General features: G+C 45.6%; 2 protein-coding genes across 3 annotated transcripts in view; one reads left to right on the top strand and one right to left on the bottom strand.

Annotated features, from left to right (window-relative positions):
- The first annotated feature begins 2,197 nt into the window (after window positions 1–2,197).
- On the top strand, window positions 2,198–14,809 carry LOC141939640 (fibrinogen-like protein 1). 2 transcript variants are annotated; one of them, XM_074859763.1, is made up of 10 exons: window positions 2,198–2,300; window positions 2,593–2,651; window positions 3,930–4,014; window positions 5,353–5,563; window positions 6,637–6,796; window positions 8,343–8,440; window positions 8,521–8,609; window positions 9,554–9,744; window positions 10,795–10,961; window positions 12,438–14,809. In XM_074859763.1, the coding sequence occupies exons 3-10, from the start codon at window positions 3,940–3,942 to the stop codon at window positions 12,614–12,616; spliced, it is 1,170 nt and encodes a 389-aa protein (XP_074715864.1). In that variant the 5' UTR covers window positions 2,198–2,300; window positions 2,593–2,651; window positions 3,930–3,939; the 3' UTR covers window positions 12,617–14,809. The 2 variants fall into 2 exon arrangements, with proteins under 2 accessions (XP_074715864.1, XP_074715863.1); XM_074859762.1 differs by having other exon boundaries at window positions 2,209–2,417.
- Window positions 14,782–18,453, bottom strand: part of THSD1 (thrombospondin type 1 domain containing 1) — a 28,130-nt gene continuing 24,458 nt past the window's right edge. The window contains exon 5 of the mRNA XM_074859761.1: window positions 14,782–17,095. Within this exon, the coding sequence (XP_074715862.1) occupies window positions 15,720–17,095 (1,376 nt within the window). The 3' untranslated portion in view covers window positions 14,782–15,719. The remainder of the gene's footprint in view (window positions 17,096–18,453) is intronic.

Genomic DNA, 18,453 nt, shown 5'->3' with positions numbered 1-18,453 from the left:
CACCTTGTTTCAGTGCAAATGAGCTGTTTTGCTTGGAGCTGACTCCAGACTACTTTGAATTTTCCTAGAGCACAGGTAAGCAGACTCTTGCTGTGAAAACCTCAGTTCTCTGTACCTCTTTACCTCCATTGGAGTCCACCTCATGTCTTCCCTTCCCCCTTTAAGCGCAAACAAACAACAACGAACTGATCTCGGAAGAGTTTTGAGATGCCACCATTGTCTTCCAGCTACAGTAATGTTCCATTGGGCTCTGGGGGAGTGCATATCCATCAAGTGTCATCTTCACATCTTATGCCAAGCCATTCTTTCTGGGGGAGCCCAGTGCCCTGTGACTGTAAGAGTAACAAGAGCTGCCCCAGAGCCACTCTCTTCATTCACATTCATCCACCAGTTTGCATTCTTCCTGTGCTGGCTGTGCATTTAATGTGTGAATAATAGTTTTTTATGACTGTTATTCAGCACCTACATACTTTTGCTGGAAGCAAGGTGGAGGAAAGCAGGGTGGGGAGGTTTTTAGTTAATGAAACTGTTATTATTTGCTGACAAGATCAGTGAGTATCTTAAGAAGAGGGAATTTGATCTCCTTCCAAGTAACTAAACAGGAATTTGCACTGCAGAATATGGGTGAATATGTGTATTCCAGGAAAAAAAAGAAAAAAGAGCATTTACAGTCGCATTTCCTAGGGATTTCAACATCTGTGAGGAAAAAACATCAGTGATCACACACTGTCCACATTCTTTACGATGACTTAATTATTTTAGCTCTGGGCCAGTGGAGCAGAACATGAACACACCCTTCTGCTAGACCTACTTCACGTGAACTCAACCTCATGGCAACCCTCTCTTGTGCTTCAGATATACCTAAAGCTTCATCTAGCCTGGGAAAAATAAGTTCATTGTGAAGCAGATATGCAATAAACACGTTCCAGCTGACTGGGTTTTTCACACACTGGCATTGCTGAGGCTAATGCTGGTGGAGTACTAGTGAGAACGTGAGAGTGCTCCAGAAATCTTGGCTCTGAGAGGTGTTTGGGGGGTGCCTGAAGGAGGGTTGGAGTTTGAGTCCTGCTCCTACAAAGTTGCAGTCACATAACATGCATGCGCGAGTCCCACCAGGACTGCAGCTTCACCATCCCCTCCTACCCAGGGACCAGCAAGACTTAGAGACGTGGCGCCCAATGCTCCCTGGCTGTATGCCCCTGCAGACAGCTGTGGGGGCTGGCCATGCTGCTCACACCGTGACTCCAACACTGCCACCACAGATCCAGGCCCATCGCCAATCCCACCTGGGACCAGGAGGTGTTCATGGGCTGAGGAGGATGTTGGCCATCTAGGCAAGAGCATAAATCGGTGCGCAGCAACTCAAGCGCTGGCTGCCTGGCTCCAGCTGAGAAAGAGATGCTGCTGTGGATGAAAGCCACAGGGGATGGCATGCAGCCTCCCTGTGCTCAGGGCACCCCATGCTACCTGAGCACCCCACTGTCAACTGCAGCCACTGGCCAAAGGGGCGGAAGAAAGGGCTGAGTACCCACTAAGGAGGAGAAGAGAGGTTTCACTCATTTAATCTCACAGCTGCCAAAACCAGCCTAAAACATGTAGAGAACATGTGAGAAGGCAAGCACTGTTTACATAATCCTTTGGCAGTGAAATGGATCAGTGGTTCTTGCGGGACAAGGGGAATGCAGTTTTTAAGAAATAAACAGCATAGCTATACACGGTAATAGCTGGACAGTCCTGCTTTCCTGGAGAGTAACACAGAAGTTTACTATGGGCTTATATGCCTTGTCTTTTGTCCCACGGTCTCTTCTCTGAACACAGCTTTCTAAAATGGAACATTCCTGCTGTTTTCTTTAAAATAATCTGTAATTCCATGGCCATAATGCAAAGGGAGGCACCCATCTGTTTGTTTGGGTTTGTTTTTTCTCTCTTCCACAAATGTCCTTGTTTGTGTTAACTAGCAAATCTAATCATCCAACTCGGAGGAGAGTTACACAACTGCAAACCTCCTGAGATTTCAGTAGAATAGGAAATCTTGCTTAATATCCCTGTGTTCGCTTCTTGCTTCAGATTTGCAGCTCCTTTGGTGAAGGACACAGCTGTGCTGTGCTTTTACATATAAACCAGATTAAACAGCAAAAGGAATGCTGAACGGAAAAGCTGTGTTATTTCCACCTTGCAGGACTTACTGAAATGAGCCTGGCTGTATGAAACACGAGATAAAACTCCCACAGCGAGCATTAGTCTGAGTGATTCATATAAACAAAGAAGTCAGTCTTGGTTGAGCTTCCTAGTCAAATAAGGTGGGTAATGGTACGCAAGCAGCAGAGCCCCACTCCTTTGGAGAGCACCGCTGATAGAAACCTAACTGTCATTTATCCTCACTGGGAAGCAGCAGGATGAGTATTGGGTAACAACAGGTAAGCCAGGGTTTGGGTAACTCTTTCCCACAAGGAATTGCGAGTGTCTTTTCTGTGGAACTGGCTAGTGCTGTGAAACATTCTCTGTCTGCGTCCTTGATGTGGGCCATCTGGAAAGGAAAAGCTCATCAACTTCTAGAAACACAGCCAGGTTTATGATCACTTTCTTTTGCAGTTGACTTCTAAGGGAGATAGTCTTATCAGGAGGAGGTCTGAAGGAAAGGCGAGTTACAGGTATGTGCACTTAATATGTGTTGATAAAGGTGTAGATGAAGTTGCTTCTTTCCCTCTGCACTGTCTGGTTTTCAGGAGCCATTGCTCAAACCCATCTTTCCTGTTAGCTTTTGCCTCCACCTACATGCTCCGCATGAGGCCTGATTCTGACCTCAGTGCCGGGTGCTGCAGCACACCACTGGCACAGCTGTGGGGTGTAAATGAACAGCACCAGTAGTCATGGGCTGGGGGGTCACCTGCTGCAGTACTGAACTCTTCTCTCTATGAGCTGAAAAAAAGCCACGTTCTGGGGCACCTCTCTGCATGACATCTTTTATGGGTGACTTCCACGGGGCACTTCTCTCAGCTTGCTTTGTGCCCTGCCTGCCCGGCTTGGCAGACGTCTCCCCTGTCGCAGTGGCGTTGCTGGCTCTGGGAGCAGCCCCAGCGTCAGCCACCGTGGGGATGCTAATAGAGCTGTAGCTGAAACAAAGTACAGATCTGGGTAGCCAAGTTTCTGCAGTGCTTCCAGATGTGAAGCGGGGGAGTTGGTTTTAGCCTATTTTTCAGATCTTTTTAATTCTTTCTGATTTTTTTTTTTTTTAAGCACCATGCAAGCACACTGTGAACAATTTGTACCGTTCACTCGCATTCAGCTGCATGTTCCCAGTGGCAGTTGCTTAGTGTTTTTTCTAGCTGAGTCTCTTTGACTGAGGCCCCATCTGTGTGCTGGGGCAGGTCATCAGCAGAGATCTCTTCCACTGAAATCCAGGCAAAAACTATCCCATTGCCACTCTGTCCCACGTGTGACTTCTGCCCTTGGCCTGACATCCTGACAGATCACTTCATGGGCTGAGAAGGGGCAATGCCTATGCTCATTTAACCAGAAGACAAAATTCCTCTTAAACTTTGGGGAGTTTGGACTGAATAAGGACTGTGTAATTTTGGACAACCAGTTTGGCAAGGAGTGCTCCAAGGAGGTGTTCGTGCTGAATTACTTCCCGTCTGCGTGGGCACTCAGGAGAAGGGCTTCTGGAGAGTCATGCCGGTTATTTATTTCTCCAGGGAAACAGGAGCTTGGACCTAAGCCTTGATTCCCCTGTCAGCACACTGCACTGGTGCTTCAGCTTCTCCCTAACATGCATCTTTTCCCTGATTTTGTCCTGCCTGTAGTTTCAAGCACCCTCCTTAACAAATCCTGCAGCATTTTCTGGGGAATTAAACATGATTGTGAGGGGGGATTAAGTTGTAAGAACAACTAAATAAACTCCAATGCAGCCTGTCAATGCTTCTTTTCAGGTGATAAGAAATGAGTGAGATGATGCCCTGGTTGCTGCTGCTCCTTCTCCTGGTCAGCTTCGGCTCACCTGCACCCAGGTTTTCAGTGCGTATCTCTTCGCTAGTGTCTATACAACCTCTCAATGGTTTATCATTCCCAGTCATGTATAGGTAGATGCTCCCCCACAAGAGGGATGGAGACCTGCAAGAGCAGAGAAAAAAGGCATCTGCCTGCAGCTAAAGGAAGGTCACTTTTGTTGTCCTGATCATACAGGGTTTTCATGGCATTAGGGGCTGTGCAGCATTCTGTGTGGCTGGACTGACATTGCCAAGAATGAAAAACAACAACAACAAAAACCCTTAAAAAAAAAAAGTAATTTTATGGACAGTGAAGAAATACTCTACTCCCTTCCCTCAGGGAAAACTGACTTCATTTATTCATTGTGATTTAAAAAGCAGGAAGGGGAAGAGGAGGTAGGCATAGTCTGAAGCAATCTGTACTCTTCTGGTGAGCAAATTTCTCTTGGGCCAACCCAACAAGGTACAGAGCTTGGCGAGGAGGGTTTGATGAGCTGTCTGTAGCAGGTCCCTGTGTGACTCCAGCCTGGAAATCCTCCTCTGTGGAGGAAAACCAACAGGCCTAGGAGAAGGAAGAGGCAGCTGGGAGGTCACGTTTGAGCACACTCAGCAGTCTGCTGTCGTGGGCAACTTGCTTGTTTTGCTTATGCGTAGAACTGGTCCTGACCTGGTATCACTGAAGCCAGCTTGCGCAGAGTGAAAATAGCCAATTATTCTTATTGCATGGTTTTGCTTAGTTGTCTTGGAAGAGATTTTGCTCAGTTTTGTTATGTTTTTAATGGACTAACACCAGGCACAGACTAGATTGTTGCTGAAAATGTTTATCCCAGCCAGTGTGGGTCAGATTCTAGTCCTGGTTACGGTAATGCAGCTCTGAAGTTACACCACTGTAGGCTCAGTGCTTTCAGCTGATTTACACCAAATATCAGCTCTTTTATCTTCCAGTTTTACAAGAAAATGTTTCTGGTACCTCACTGATTTGGCCTGGCTGCAGTCCACAAGCCGAGTTTTCCCCCTTTTATTACCCTGAACAGTTTCATAGTCTGCAAACACTCCCTTTGAGTTCATTAAATGGGAGTTGAGATTAATTATTTTTGTCCAAAGTGATTTTCTGTGTATCTGAACATATTCTGGGATGCTCTGAGCAGTGGGAAGGTCATTGCAGAAAACCCTTTTCCACTGGGTTCAACTCAACAGCCCATGCTCTGCAAGATTTTTATATTTTAGAAAGAGGCCACCATTGAATCATCTTGATCCACAGAGTGGCATGTTAGGGTCAAGAGGAGACAGATACTCCTTCTCCCTCTGCCTCTCTGTGCTTACCACTGACCGAAGTGTGGGGTTTTTTGTTTTATTTTCTTCACAGGAAAAAGATATCTGCCTCCTAGACAACAATAAATTAAGACAAAGGTTAAAACAGCTTCAAGATTTGCTTTACTTATATGAACTGCAACTGAAGGACATCCTGGAGAACACTTACCATAGAACAAAAAGTGGGCTGTTCTCAGGCAACAGGAGTGTGCAACATGAGATGCTCTTACCCACAACCAGTGGAAATTTGATAGTCTATGACCAAGGTACAGTTTGCAGTAGTGTGTGTGTAAATTACAGCTTGCCACAATGTTTATTTCTCCCTGCAGTGCCCCATGTATCATATTTTATTTCTACTAAAAGTTTTATAATTTTAAAAGTGGACTGTGTATTAAAATGCAGTCAGATACATGGGAAGGAGAAGGGCAGACTGGTGGCCCTAGTACCAGCAGACATCACCTAGGGCCAGAGTCAGCTGGCCCAGCTTTAGGCAGCTACCACTCAGGTACCGCACAGGTTCCTGCAGCTGGGCTTCGCACCTGGGACTCTGGTGCAGAGAGGAACAGGCATCTCTCAGATGTTTTCCATCAGACCTACATTAGACATCTGCTTTAAGAAGAGCTCATTTCCCCTGAGTGACTTACAGGAGCCCAGAGTGCCTGACTTAGCTGCAAGCACTGAAACCCATTTGGAGGAGCTCAGGCTCCCTGTTCTTTGGCTCCTCTGTCACTTCTGCAGTGCAGTAGCAGGAGTGCATCCTCTGGTCCTTGGTGTCACTCTGAGAATGTGATCATAACTGGAATTATGGCCTGTGACCAAGATTTTATTATTCTTGGGCTTTACATTGAAAGCATGAAGCGCTGAGGTCCTGAAAGGCATTCTCCTGACACAGCCCTGGTAGAGCTGGTTGCAGGATCTTAGCCTCTTATTTTAGAAATTTTGTGCCCTAATCCAATCTGAAGTACAGCTGAGATTGCCTTCCACATGGAAATTAGCTTCCCTGCAAATGATCTTGCAGACCTGGTTGTGTGTTGCTCCCAAGCTATGGCCTCACCCTGAGCTGCAGCCATCCCATATCTCGCCAAAGATTTGGGAATGACTCCCTCAGAGGACATGGCTGTAAGGGCTCCAAGCCTTGCTGCTCCTTGTCGGGCCCAGCAGTTTGCAAACCAGCATTGCTGAACCATTTGCTTTGGCTTTGCAGGGCTTGCAGAGCTATACACAGGCTGGCCAAGCGTCCTTGTCCCATATAGCCTCTCAACCAATGTCTTTTCTTGGCTTCACATAACCCTTTGCTTTTCCCCCTCCCCATTTAACAAACCAATACCATTCTGCCTAGATTGCTCTGCAGTGTATAATCGGAAGAAGACCAAAAATGGCTACTACCGGATCAGGCCCAGAGCAGACCGAGAGCCTTTCCTGGCATACTGTGACATGTCTGATGGCGGGGGGTGGACCGTCATTCAACGACGGAGTAATGGCAAGGAGAATTTCAACAGGTGGGTGCGTCATGGTTGCATCAAGGCTTGCAGTCAGGCCTCCAGCTCCCACTCCCTGTCCTGCTTCCTGTTTGAGAAGCAGGGTATGCAAGACTATACTTTAGTGATGATAACTCTTTGCTTTAGGACAATCTGGCAGTACATATTGGTAGCAGGAGGCCATTTTCAAAATGGACCTATAAGGCCTTTTCTATAGCTTGTCTGCATTTGAGTCAGTGTGTACATGTGTGCAGATTTGTTTTAACATTATTGGAGACTGTCAAAGGCTCTAAATTGGCAGGTATCTGCTGCCAACGCATAGGCTGAGACCTGTTGTACATATTATCTGTTCTCATATCAGGAATTATGTTCAGCATAGTGTAGCATTTATTTCCTTATTCAGATCATTCAAAAAGATGCCAAAGCGTTGGTCCAGATTGTCCTTTCTCTATGCAAAATCCCAGAGAAGTGACTTTCACCTGGAAATCTCCAATAGGAGAGGTGCTCTGGTAGCACAGTAAGGAAGAAACGTCCCCTTGCAGATTAGTTCACTACCACAGCACACACAATTTCAGGGCATGTCTAGTGTTTCTTACAGTGAGTGCAGTTCATTGCAAAGCTACCTCAACTGGCTCTAAGCTGGCTTTCCCAGAGAGTGGTAGTTATCTAGCCGTGATAGTTCAGCTCTCAACACAGGTGAATGAAAAGTATCCTGAAGAGGAGCATTGACTAGTATGTAGGTCAAGCAGAATTAGTATCCCTAATAACAGCATGAGAAAGGAAATAAACACAGGATTGGTAAAACTGGAAATGATGATACACAGGAAGTATATGTGAATATCAAAGATAATACATAAATAACAGAGGAGATTTAAAGAGAACAAAATGATGAGAAGAAAGTAACAGCAGGAGATTTCTCTTAGAAAGATGAAGCCATAGAATGCTGATGAAAAGTAAATACATATATCTTTGAAGGACAAGTTGCCACATCCAAACAGTGATCCTGCAAAAAAGCAGAGATGAGAGTGGTCAATGAATCAAAAAGTGATTTAAATGGAACAGGAGCACAAAGCAAACCCAGATATTTTACTTCATCTGGAAGCTTTTGTTTGCAGCTTCTATTCAGGTTCTGATTCTTCACCATACCCCATCACACATCCAAGATTGCAGCATAGTTTAGACTGCGACGTTCATTTCCAGACAGGAGTGCATTTGAATTATGCCTTTCTGAAGAATAATAGCAGATGCTTTGCTGAAGACCAGTATGACAGCTGCTTCCTTCCCTTTCCACCTGACAGCCTCATTCTGCGAGCACTGCATCTGGCAGTTTGAAGGTTTGATCCCAATATATGTGTGTGCACAGGTTTAGCAGGAGAAGAAGTAAGCTGTGAGTTCTATTTACTTCTAATGCAGAGTGACAAATCTCAGCTCAGCTTGCAATGAATCAGATACTTTTAGAAAACAGTGTCTAGAGATACAGATGAAGTTTTGTTTGTTACCATACCCAAGTGTCACAAACTGTCTAATTCTCTCACATGCTGAAATTGGTATTTGTATCTCACTGCAGGAAATGGGATGATTACAAATTGGGATTTGGGAAATTCCAGGGGAAGAATGATGAATACTGGCTGGGCAACGACCACATCTATGACCTGCTTGCTAGAGGTGCAAGTATTTTCCCTCCACAGATTTCTTTCCAATTTGCATGAGATAGTTCATCTAACAGGACACCACTTTGTGTTTAGGAGAGAGCTCTTTAAAGATTGACCTGATGGACTGGCATGGGGAAAGACGCTATGCAGTCTATGAAAATTTCCAGCTTGCAAATGAGCAGGTAAGAAATGGAGAGAGTGGCAATTTGCTCATTTTTTCTGTGAGGGTGGGGCATCTGTATATCATAGAATCATAGAATGGTTTGGATTGGAAGGGACCTTAAAGGTCATCTAGTTCCAACCCCCCTGCCATGGGCAGGCAACTCCCTAACCTTTGAGCAACCTTCCACTAGACCACGTTGCTCAAAGCCCCGTCCAACCTGGCCTTGAACACTGCCAGGGAGGGGGCAGCCACAGCTTCTCCGGGCAACCTGTGCCAGTGTCTCACCACCATTAAAGGATTTCATCTTTATACCTAATCTAAATCTACCCTCTTTCGGTTTAAAACCATTACCCCTCATCCTATCACTACACTCCCAGATAAAGAGTCCCTCCCCATCTTTCCTGTAGGCCTCTTTAAGTACTGGAAGGCTGCTGTAAGGTCTCCCTGGAGCCTTCTCTTCTCCAGGCTGAACAACCCCAACTCTCTCAGCCTGTCCTCATAAGGGAGGTGATCCAGCCCCCTGACCATCTTTGTGGCCTCCTCTGGACCTGCTCAAGCAGGTCCATGTCCTTCTTATGTTGGGGGCCCAGAAATCAGATGGCTTCTAGTTCTTGGAGCAAAATTCCTAAGGAGTTATTCTATCTGAACAACTTACCAGTTTACGAGGGCAACTACTTGGCAGTTTTCTGCCAAGTTGTACTTGATGAGCTTGTTGTATAGTGTATCAAATGGTTACTGAAATACAATAAAGCCCAAAGCCCTTTGTAGCAGCAGCAGTAATTAGCAATCCCTTCTGGAAGTTCATTAAAGAAGATCATTAAAGTATGGGGCCAAAAGTCACCCTTGACTTCAACGGTCATGACTTTGACAGTGGATAAAATGGCCAGAGCAAATTTGATTTTAAAAATGGGAGAAAGGGCAGAGAGAGCTGATATCAAAGATGTGTTTCACATATTCTTGCAGGACAATTACAGGTTATGGTTTGGCACCTATTCTGGTAACGCTGGCGACGCTCTGTCTGGTGGGAGCAATTTTGAAGATCAGTGGTCAGCCTCTCACAGAGGGATGCAGTTCACCACATCTGACAAGGATCACGATCGATTCCTGGCAGGCAACTGTGCATCAGAGAACAAGGGCGGTTGGTGGTTTAACAGGTATGGAAAACAGTTGATTCTTTTCGGATGCACAGGGTGTGGGTGGCTGTGCAGCCGAGAGGACTTGCCTGCCTTACAGCAGCTGGAGGTTGCTGTGTACACTTGCCATCTCACACAGCCAAATCTAAGGTGTTCACATGTACAGATCCTCAAAGGAAAGCAATCTGCTTCTTTCATCATGAAGCAAAGCAGGTAAGTTGCATTCATTTTAAGAAACTGGGCTACAGGTAAATTGCATTCATTTTAAGAAAATGGGCCAGAATAAATGCATAGGGAGGAATGACCTGGAAGGAAAAGAGCCCAATTAAAATTCCTTAAAGTGCTTTGGGTTATATCCCAGGAAAGAAAACAATGGTAGTCACTGGAAGGTAAAGTGTGTACAATGGCCATTTCTCTATTGTGGAGCACGTCTAGGGGGTGAGCTACCCCTTAATAGTCCTGACAGTATGTTAGCTAGTTGGGCATACCCCACACACCAACAGATGGGGACTCAGGTTCACCAGCCCTGGGAGCATGGACACACTGCTCTCAGTTTTTCTCTGCTTTAGTGAAGGATGAGCCTCTTCTTTGACCAGGCCCTCATCCCATGCAAATTGAAATCAGTGGAGCTACAAAAATGTACATCAATAGTGGGATTAAAAGACATCTGCATTTCTAGGTGTCAATATGTATCTGCCTCCACTTGAGCTAGAGGCTACCAAATGGCACTACACCCCTCTGTTTAGACAACTGAATCATGTCCCTAGTTAATACACTTGAAGGCGTCAACAGGTTGAATTATCTGACCAGCGTAGGTGTCTACTTTAGGATGACCCACATACTTTTCTGGGTTCCACTGAATGCATTAACCAGATCTCCATAGGTATCTCCAGCAGGACTTCAGATAACCAGGTCAGTACAGACAGATATATCTAGGTGCCTGAATCTGTCAGTGAATCCCACCCTGCTATTTCTAAATGTATGTTGTATGAAAATTGTACTTCACTGTAATGCTGCAATACCTTCCCATGCTAAACCTAATCTTTTTTCTCTTTCCTACATCGTTACAAGGTGCCATGCTGTAAACCTCAATGGACGATACTACAGAACAGGAAGGTACAATGGATCCCATGACAATGGCATAGTTTGGTCTACATGGCACGGGATGTGGTACTCGCTGAAATACTCGGCCATGAAAATCAGGGCTCCGTTCTTTGTTGACAGCGAGAGTGGAGACGGTGAGAACAGTCAGGGCAGCTGAAACCTGCTGCTTTGGAAATAAAAAAGTACGGGCTGAAAAGAATTGTGTAAGTTAATAGCCAGCCCTCTGTTGCTACCAATCGCCAAACCTGCACTGTGATAACTGGAGTTGCACCCGTTTCTACTAGTTGAAGCTAATGTTGTGAGTTGTTTGAGTACAGCCGGCCAACAGTTTAGTGGAAAACATGGATGGCAGTCATGGAATAACCAGTTTTCTTTTTCAGCAATTTTCAGGACTTCATTGGATAGTGTTTATGAATCATAAAGCTCTCTGGACCTTGAATGAGCAACCATGTTCTTTTAGCTATCTGTACTCTTCGAGGGCTAAATTTTTCTCATCCTGATTTTAATCATCAGTGCTTCAGTTAGGAGACCATAAGGATAGAAACAACAAGGTGATGGGGAATTGGACTTCATCTGGAGTGCCTTCATTGGTGCTTTGCTCTGGATCAGGAGAATGTTTTTAAGCAACTCTGCCTATTGTCCGCAACTGCCACACTTCAGTTGCAGAACACTCCTGGAGTGTGTGAAACCAAACCACATGGATGGACATGCCCCAGCTGCAAGCGTGCATCCAGACTAAGGCTTTTCGAAGTAAACCCCCACAACATGGACAGTGTGGATACTGGGTTTCATTGCCAACAGCTTCCTGCTGCAGACCCACTTCTATAGCACACTGCAACATTAATGCAAAGACAATGCTGCTGACCAGGCTTAAACCCCAGATTAAAATTAGGCAGATTTTACTAAATTTGAGATGAGCACAGATATTCTTAGGAGCTCATAAAATGCAGTCATGATCTGTATGTATGTTCTCGTGTGATTTACCAGTGAGGTAGTGAAGGGGAATCAGAAAGTGGAAAGTGGTTGAGCCATAAGACTGCTTTCATTGTCTCTCTGGAGTGAAACGAAAGAGCAACACAAATGACTGAAGGAAATGGAATACTGAAAATTTATTTTCCACAAGTTGTTAATAACAGTTGAAAATGAACAGTAATATCAGCTTGATGCAAATCATTTAACTACCGTGTTGTAGAATGAGCTTATTCTTGTTCTGAATTACAATAAATTTTTAAACTGGTAGTTCTTTTCCATTTACTTGCTTTTAGATCCATACATATTGTAATTTGTATTATATATCCATAAAGGGTGAAATAAAACCATCTCAGTAGGACTTAACACTTTGTATCTGGTTTTCAACAGTAGGAACTTGAACAGAAATTTGGATTAAAATCTTGAGAAAGCTCATAATACCAGAAATGAATTCTTTTGGTGTTGGCTCTGGTGTTGGCACCTGCTGTCCTGGGTGGTTGAGAGGGTCTGCAAGTTAAGTTTAATTTCCATGGCTCAAGCTGTCCTGGAGACAATGCAGAGACACATGAAGATTCAGTGTAAAACTTGGTTTGGTTCCTCTGCTTTGTCAAGAGGTAAACCCTGTTCTCACTTCTTCCCAGACATCCCAATGATTGAAGACGTGAACCCCGGAGCGCAAAGGGCCAGCACTCCAGGGAGCTGTGCTCCTAAAGCCTGTGCCCTGGCAAGACTGCACCGCTGGCCTCTTCCCAAGCGTTGGCATGTACCCACGTGGAACGAAACTTGCACCTACGTCTCTGAAATGAGGTTGCCCTTGTGAAGAAAGGGCTGCGAACAGCCAGCACTTGCTATTTCCTTTCTGATCACTACTTCTGTATTTTACTATGGTAAAATCTTAGTGCAAGGTTGTAACTGCACGTTGGGAACATAAGGAATCACTTTGCACGTGTTATAACCATGTGGCCTCTGATGCAGTGCTGTAAGGACAATTTTTGTGTAGGCAGAAGACACAGAGAAATGTGAGTGAAATAAGTTAATGCCTTCTGGCAGATGATGCTCGATCCCATTCTTCAGTAGAGGGCTAGGGAAGCAGCGTAAACATTACAGACTAGTGATGCTCAACACTGCATGCTGGAAATCAGCTACAGCACCGAAGGGACAACACTAGTGGTTTGACAGTTCATTGCGCAGCCAATAACCCATTTGATAATGGAGTATCAAGCTGGAGATAAAGTCATCAGGGCTTAGACAACTGCTACCCAGTCCAGTTCCCCTGTGAGAGAGCAGTGAGCGATGTCAAGTCCAGAGTATGGAGCCTGTGTCAATATGGAGAGGCAGGCATCATAGTCAGACTGCCTTCAGCCAGCATCAATATGTCAACAGTGATTTTTTTCTCTCTGAGAGAGAAAAGGGCCAAGATCTGAAAAGCTGGGAGAGAAGGGGTCTGCCTTGCTGTCTTAGATGTATCAAAGTCCACCTAATGCATTACAGTAGCAGTTCTGAATGCAGCCCAACACTGAGACAAGGTTGCAGGAAGCAGCACCTGCCTTAGAGCCAGGCTCCCCCTCCTCCGCCCTCCTGTGACGCATGGAACCCCCTTGGAGATGCAGGGGAACAGGGTTTTGTGCAGGACCCTGTAACTCCCACAGCAAACCTAGGAAGTGTTTCAGAATCCTCTTGATTTATTTGATCTGAGGGCTACCACCAAGCTCAAATCACTCCCACCGAAGGTTAGGGGAATGCTTGCTGAATGATGCTGTGCTGTACATTTGATCTCCCGTTTCTCCAGGGTCTCCCATGCTGAGAGCCTCACCAAAGCTGTAGATACTGTAGCCCTGTAGCTCCGGTGCTGACAGATCACTGCTTCAGGGAGAACGCGCTTCACACAGCGGAGTTCACCCTAGCACAGGGGTGGTAAGTAACCTGAGCAGCAAGTGCTTCAGAGGTTTGATTTCCAGCTCATTTAAGTCAATTTAAAGACTCATTACATTTGATTGGCCTTGGATCGGTCCTCAAGTGTGGACATGTTCTCAAGTGCTTTAAACAGCGTTTCAAGCTGACAGTTTATGGGAACACGTAGCCAGTACAAACACCGTGCTGGGCTGAAGGGCTGAACGTTGACAACGTGGCGTGCTGGCGCAGCTCGAGAAAGAGCGAGCTCGCATCACCCTGCGAGCCGGATCCGGTGCACCAGCAGCAGCTGCAAAATGTTACCCATCAAAAAGACCGTTCAAATGGCAGGGTTTGACGCTGGCGGCCAAATGCTGAGCGTCTGCCTCCTCCCAGGCAGTCACAGCAAGCCCTCCTGCTGTGCACCCCTCAGGTTACCTATGCACGCTGTGGACACTTCGGTGGGGTGCCATCAGTAGCTGGCTAACACACAGTGATGCTGCTCTCCCTTTAAAACTGTTGTTGGTTCAGAGAAAAAAAAAAAAAAAGCGTGGGATTGGGAGATCTATCTTTCTGCTCAGAAAGCCAGTTTTGAGAAAGATAGCAGCCTACTGACAGAAAACTGAGTACATTCTGATTTTTCCTTCACACCCACAAAGTGGGTTAAAGGGCATGTAGGGTTGGGATCCTTATGGAAGACTGGTTTTAAGACTGACAGTCCCGTGCCTGAACCTACCTTCTCTCACTCCATCCTCCATGGGCACCATCTCCTCTTTTCTTGTTGTTGCCCAAGAGCATTGCCCTGGCCTTTCCAAACATCCTGAAGAGACGTTTATCCTAACAAATGCCAAGGAAAGTCTCTGAGTCATTCTCGCTGGCCCAAGCTCTGTCTCTGTTGTTATCTGGGGTTTCAGCCCAGCTTTAAATACCTGCAGCAGTGTGTAATCACCGATTTTTGATCTCTGGTTTTAAAGCATGACAAAAGAAAACAACGTAACTTTTGTACTTCACCATAAGATTCTCCGGGAATCACCAGATGTTGTCAAGCCATTTTATGTTTGCTTTTTGTTTGCAAAACAGGTATTCATCAAATAAATTTGTTATTTGCTGGTTTTATTCATAATTTATTTTGAGCTTGCTTTACATTTTAAAAAAAGTTTGATAAAGATGATTATGGAAAGGATGGATGACTCAACAGTTCTCTTACTGCCTTTTACAGGTGCTTAAATACTGCAGTAACATTTCTGTGAGGACTAAAATTTGATCACCCATTCTCTTTGCCTTCCCTTTGCCCTTTTCTACTCGCCCTCCCCTCGCCCTTTTCTATTATTTCCTGCAAATATTAGTTCATTACTGTTTTCTTGGTATAAATATTGGCAGAAAGAAAATATGAAAGTCTTGAATGATGGAAAATGCCCCCTCCATTTTAAATTCACTCCAAGTATTCAGCACTAATTGTTTGCACTTTCATGCAACCAGCTAAAAGAAACACCACGATATGACTTATTTGAGCAACTACGACAAATCAACACAGTTCAATAATGTCTACCAGAAAAACAATGAAAACTGCTCACAACTTGAGGTTTGTGTTTCCTAAATGGGAAATGATTCACTAATTAGGACAGATGGTTGAGGATACTGGATAATGGATGCTTTAGGACATCATAATCTACTAGTACATGGTCCACAAGGTGAGACAGGCTAGATCAGTGCCATTCATTATGTATGATGCACAAAATGCGACTGCTTTATGCAATAAAATATTGGCTATTCCTGCGTCACACCTTCAGTAACACATGCTTTCCCAGGGTATTTTGTGTGTATGGTACTCACATACATACAAAAAATAATTACATGGAAGCACTTTCCAGTAATTAGAAAGGAATGTGTTTCCACAAGCCAGACTTGGGGCATTCTTCCCTCTTGCTCTGTGCAGAGGTAATGCGATTCCCTCTTCTCCTTTCACCAGAAGCCAACAGATCCTGCAGATCCTCTCCCGTGCACACCCCTCCTGCAGGGCTGCAATGAGTCACTCAGATCACCAGCTTCTCAATGCTTAAAGTACTTGTTTCATCCTCTTCATTTGAGCCAAAATACCCAGGGAGGTCAATCATCTGCTGCTCTGCCTCCGTTAAGCCAAAAGTAGTATTATCATAAAAGGCAAACTCAGGGTCCAAGGGGAAGCTCTGGCACTTGTCCTTTCGGTACTGGGCAGGGCTTACACTTAGGCCTCTCTGGGAATTATCTTTGCCAGTTGAGCCCGTTTCCTTCCTCCACACGCCTCTGGGGTTAGGTGAAGGGCCCCTCTTACTTCGGCTGGGCTCAGGCTTATCAGGTGCCTTCTCCTGACTGGCAGGCTGGCGGTCAGTGATCAGGTCCAGCTTCTTCACCGGGGGACCTGCCCTGTGGTGGCACTTTGTGCCATGGCCCTGCAGTTCACATCCCAGCACAATGCTGGGGGGCTGATCCAGCTTTTCACAAGTTGGATTAGCATTTCTCGATTTTGGTCGTGTCCTGTCCTCCAAACCCTGGTCCCATGTTCTGGTCCTGGAGTTGTAGAGAGGAGTCTGTCGGGGGGTAAGGGTGGACATGCTTCTCTCTCTAAAAGGCCTGGCCTTTTTAGTTTCATGGAAACTGGCTGTTCTTCTAAACTGTGGGTTTCTGTGACAGCCCCTCTCGGACAAGTCCCCTCTGTTATCCTGGTGCTTGAAATGAGCTCTTCTTATCAAGGTTTGGGTAGGGCTCATTGCAGGATTGGCCTGTGAGAATGGAAAATCCAGCCTAGGGTGAGAGCCTTCCCCCAGGAATTTGGGCTGACTGGTTGGCTGGTCCAGAAATGGAGACTTGATCCTAAATTTGTTTGCTGCTGCCTCCTCTTGATTTTCTGTGCTCAGGGGAAGCATCGTGGTGGCACCAACAACCGTGTCTGTGAGGGGATTCTGAGAGACATGGTACACCTTGGTGGTCTCAGTCAGGCCTTTCTTCTTCATCTCTTTCAGCTGCTGCTGTGCCAGGCGGTAGCTGAAAATTGGAGGGATTATCTTTTGGGCATTTGGCTGAAAGTTCTCACTTCCAGAGACATCATCTTCTTGGGCAAATTGGAGGCTTCGCCTGTAGGTCAGAGGAATGTTGACAGGGGCATCCCCTCCTTCGGCGAAGCTGTCCCGCTGCTTGTTGCCTTGGCAAATGTTCTCCTCGTCAGAGTTTTTCCGGAAGCTGGGGGAATGGACAGAGTTTCGGCGGACAGTGGTGCTGCACTTCTGAGCTCTGCAGAGCTTCCTCCAGAGGGTGATGAGAACGGTGGCAAAGATGATGAACAAGCATAGGGAGATACCTGTGATGGTGACTATATTATTTGCTTTCTGGTCCTCTCCTGGCTGGACAGAAGGTGGGGTGGGAGGCTTGACAGCTGTAACAAAGAGCACACACGTCTGTCAGAGTTGCGCTGTCAGCAGCACTTTGGTATTTTATGATGGATACTTTACTACAAAGGAAAAATAACCAATTAATACAGTACAGGAAATTGTCTGTCATTAAAATTTGCTCATTGTAGATGACTTACTACTGATGACTTCAAACTGGCAGGAACAGATCTACTTACATGAAACCAAGGCTGCCATGGACCTTTTAAATGTAATCGTTACTTTTGCCTGTTCTGCCATTTCCATAAGGCATTCCTAACTACATGTAAAATGGGATAACAATATTTTCCCTCCTTTATGAAGTATATTAAGATCCCCTGCTGAAAAGTGCCATATAAGGGGTAAAAATAACCCAACCCAGGCTAGTACTTCAGGTATCACTTTAAAATTATTTTTAGGATAGCTTAAGTGGGTGTGAGAAGTGCAGTGAGTTTGAAGAGCAGAGAAGCAGCACTAGCAGGGGCAGTGTAACTTTTCCAAGGAGTCCTCTGAGGGTGCTTCTTCCACCAGTGCCTGGTGTCACAGCCCCAGAGGCTGAAAGCTTCCCCTGCCATAGCAAGCTCCCAACTGAGAAGGCCATTTCTCTGGTGCCCCTGGCATTCTAGTACTGACACTCTTCTGTTGTGGACTGGAGATGGGCCTTCAAACAGGGAAGAATACTCTGCAAACCCTTCTTCACTGAGAGAGTTGTCAGTCACTGGAACAGGCTCCCCAGGGAAGCAGTCATGGCACCAAGCTTGTCAGAGTTTAAGTTGTATCTGGACAATGCTCTTAGTCATATGGTTTATTTTCAGGTAGTCCTGCGAGGAGCAGGGAGTTGGACCCCATGGTCCTTATGGGTCCCTTCCAACTTGAGATATTCTATCATTCTAACTTGTAATGTGAACATATCAGAGCTTTCCACAGCCCTATTTAAACCTCTCACCTGCCCACTGCACCGCATTACAGATGGCTGAACTAATGACAGATTAATAATTCCTTTTTTGGACGAGGTCTCTAGCATTTCAGGGGCAGCCCTGAGCAGAATACAGCATGGTTTAAAGTGAATGAATTGGTCCAGCAGCTAATTTTAGTGTGTGTTAGCACTGCCCAATTTCTTGTGGCCAAACATCAGTTCTGTAAGGCCATAAAAATACTGTTGGAGGACAAGGCTGCTCAGTTGCAGCTGACAAGAGCTGGCCATAAAGCTGTGAGCTCAAACTGAACCACTTAACAACCCTTCCTCAGTCTCTAGTTTTATCCAGAACTCAAAGCCTTCCATCAGAGTGATCGGTTGTAAAACTTGGCAGGTGCTCCTGCCTGCACCACAGTGACTGTCCAGGCATAGAAAATATGTCTGCAGAAT

The sequence above is a fragment of the Strix uralensis genome, chromosome 2, assembly GCF_047716275.1.
Source record: "Strix uralensis isolate ZFMK-TIS-50842 chromosome 2, bStrUra1, whole genome shotgun sequence".
In the NCBI taxonomy this organism is placed as follows: Eukaryota; Metazoa; Chordata; class Aves; order Strigiformes; family Strigidae; genus Strix; species Strix uralensis.
This window is presented reverse-complemented; position numbering and strand designations above follow the sequence as displayed.

Coding starts and splice junctions, on each gene's coding strand:
- LOC141939640 (XM_074859763.1), top strand. CDS start 3,940: ATGAGTGAGATGATGCCCTGGTTGCTGCTGCTCCTTCTCCTGGTCAGC. Junction 6,797..8,342: donor GGCAAGGAGAATTTCAACAG/GTGGGTGCGTCA, acceptor ATCTCACTGCAG/GAAATGGGATGATTACAAAT. Junction 8,441..8,520: donor CTATGACCTGCTTGCTAGAG/GTGCAAGTATTT, acceptor CTTTGTGTTTAG/GAGAGAGCTCTTTAAAGATT.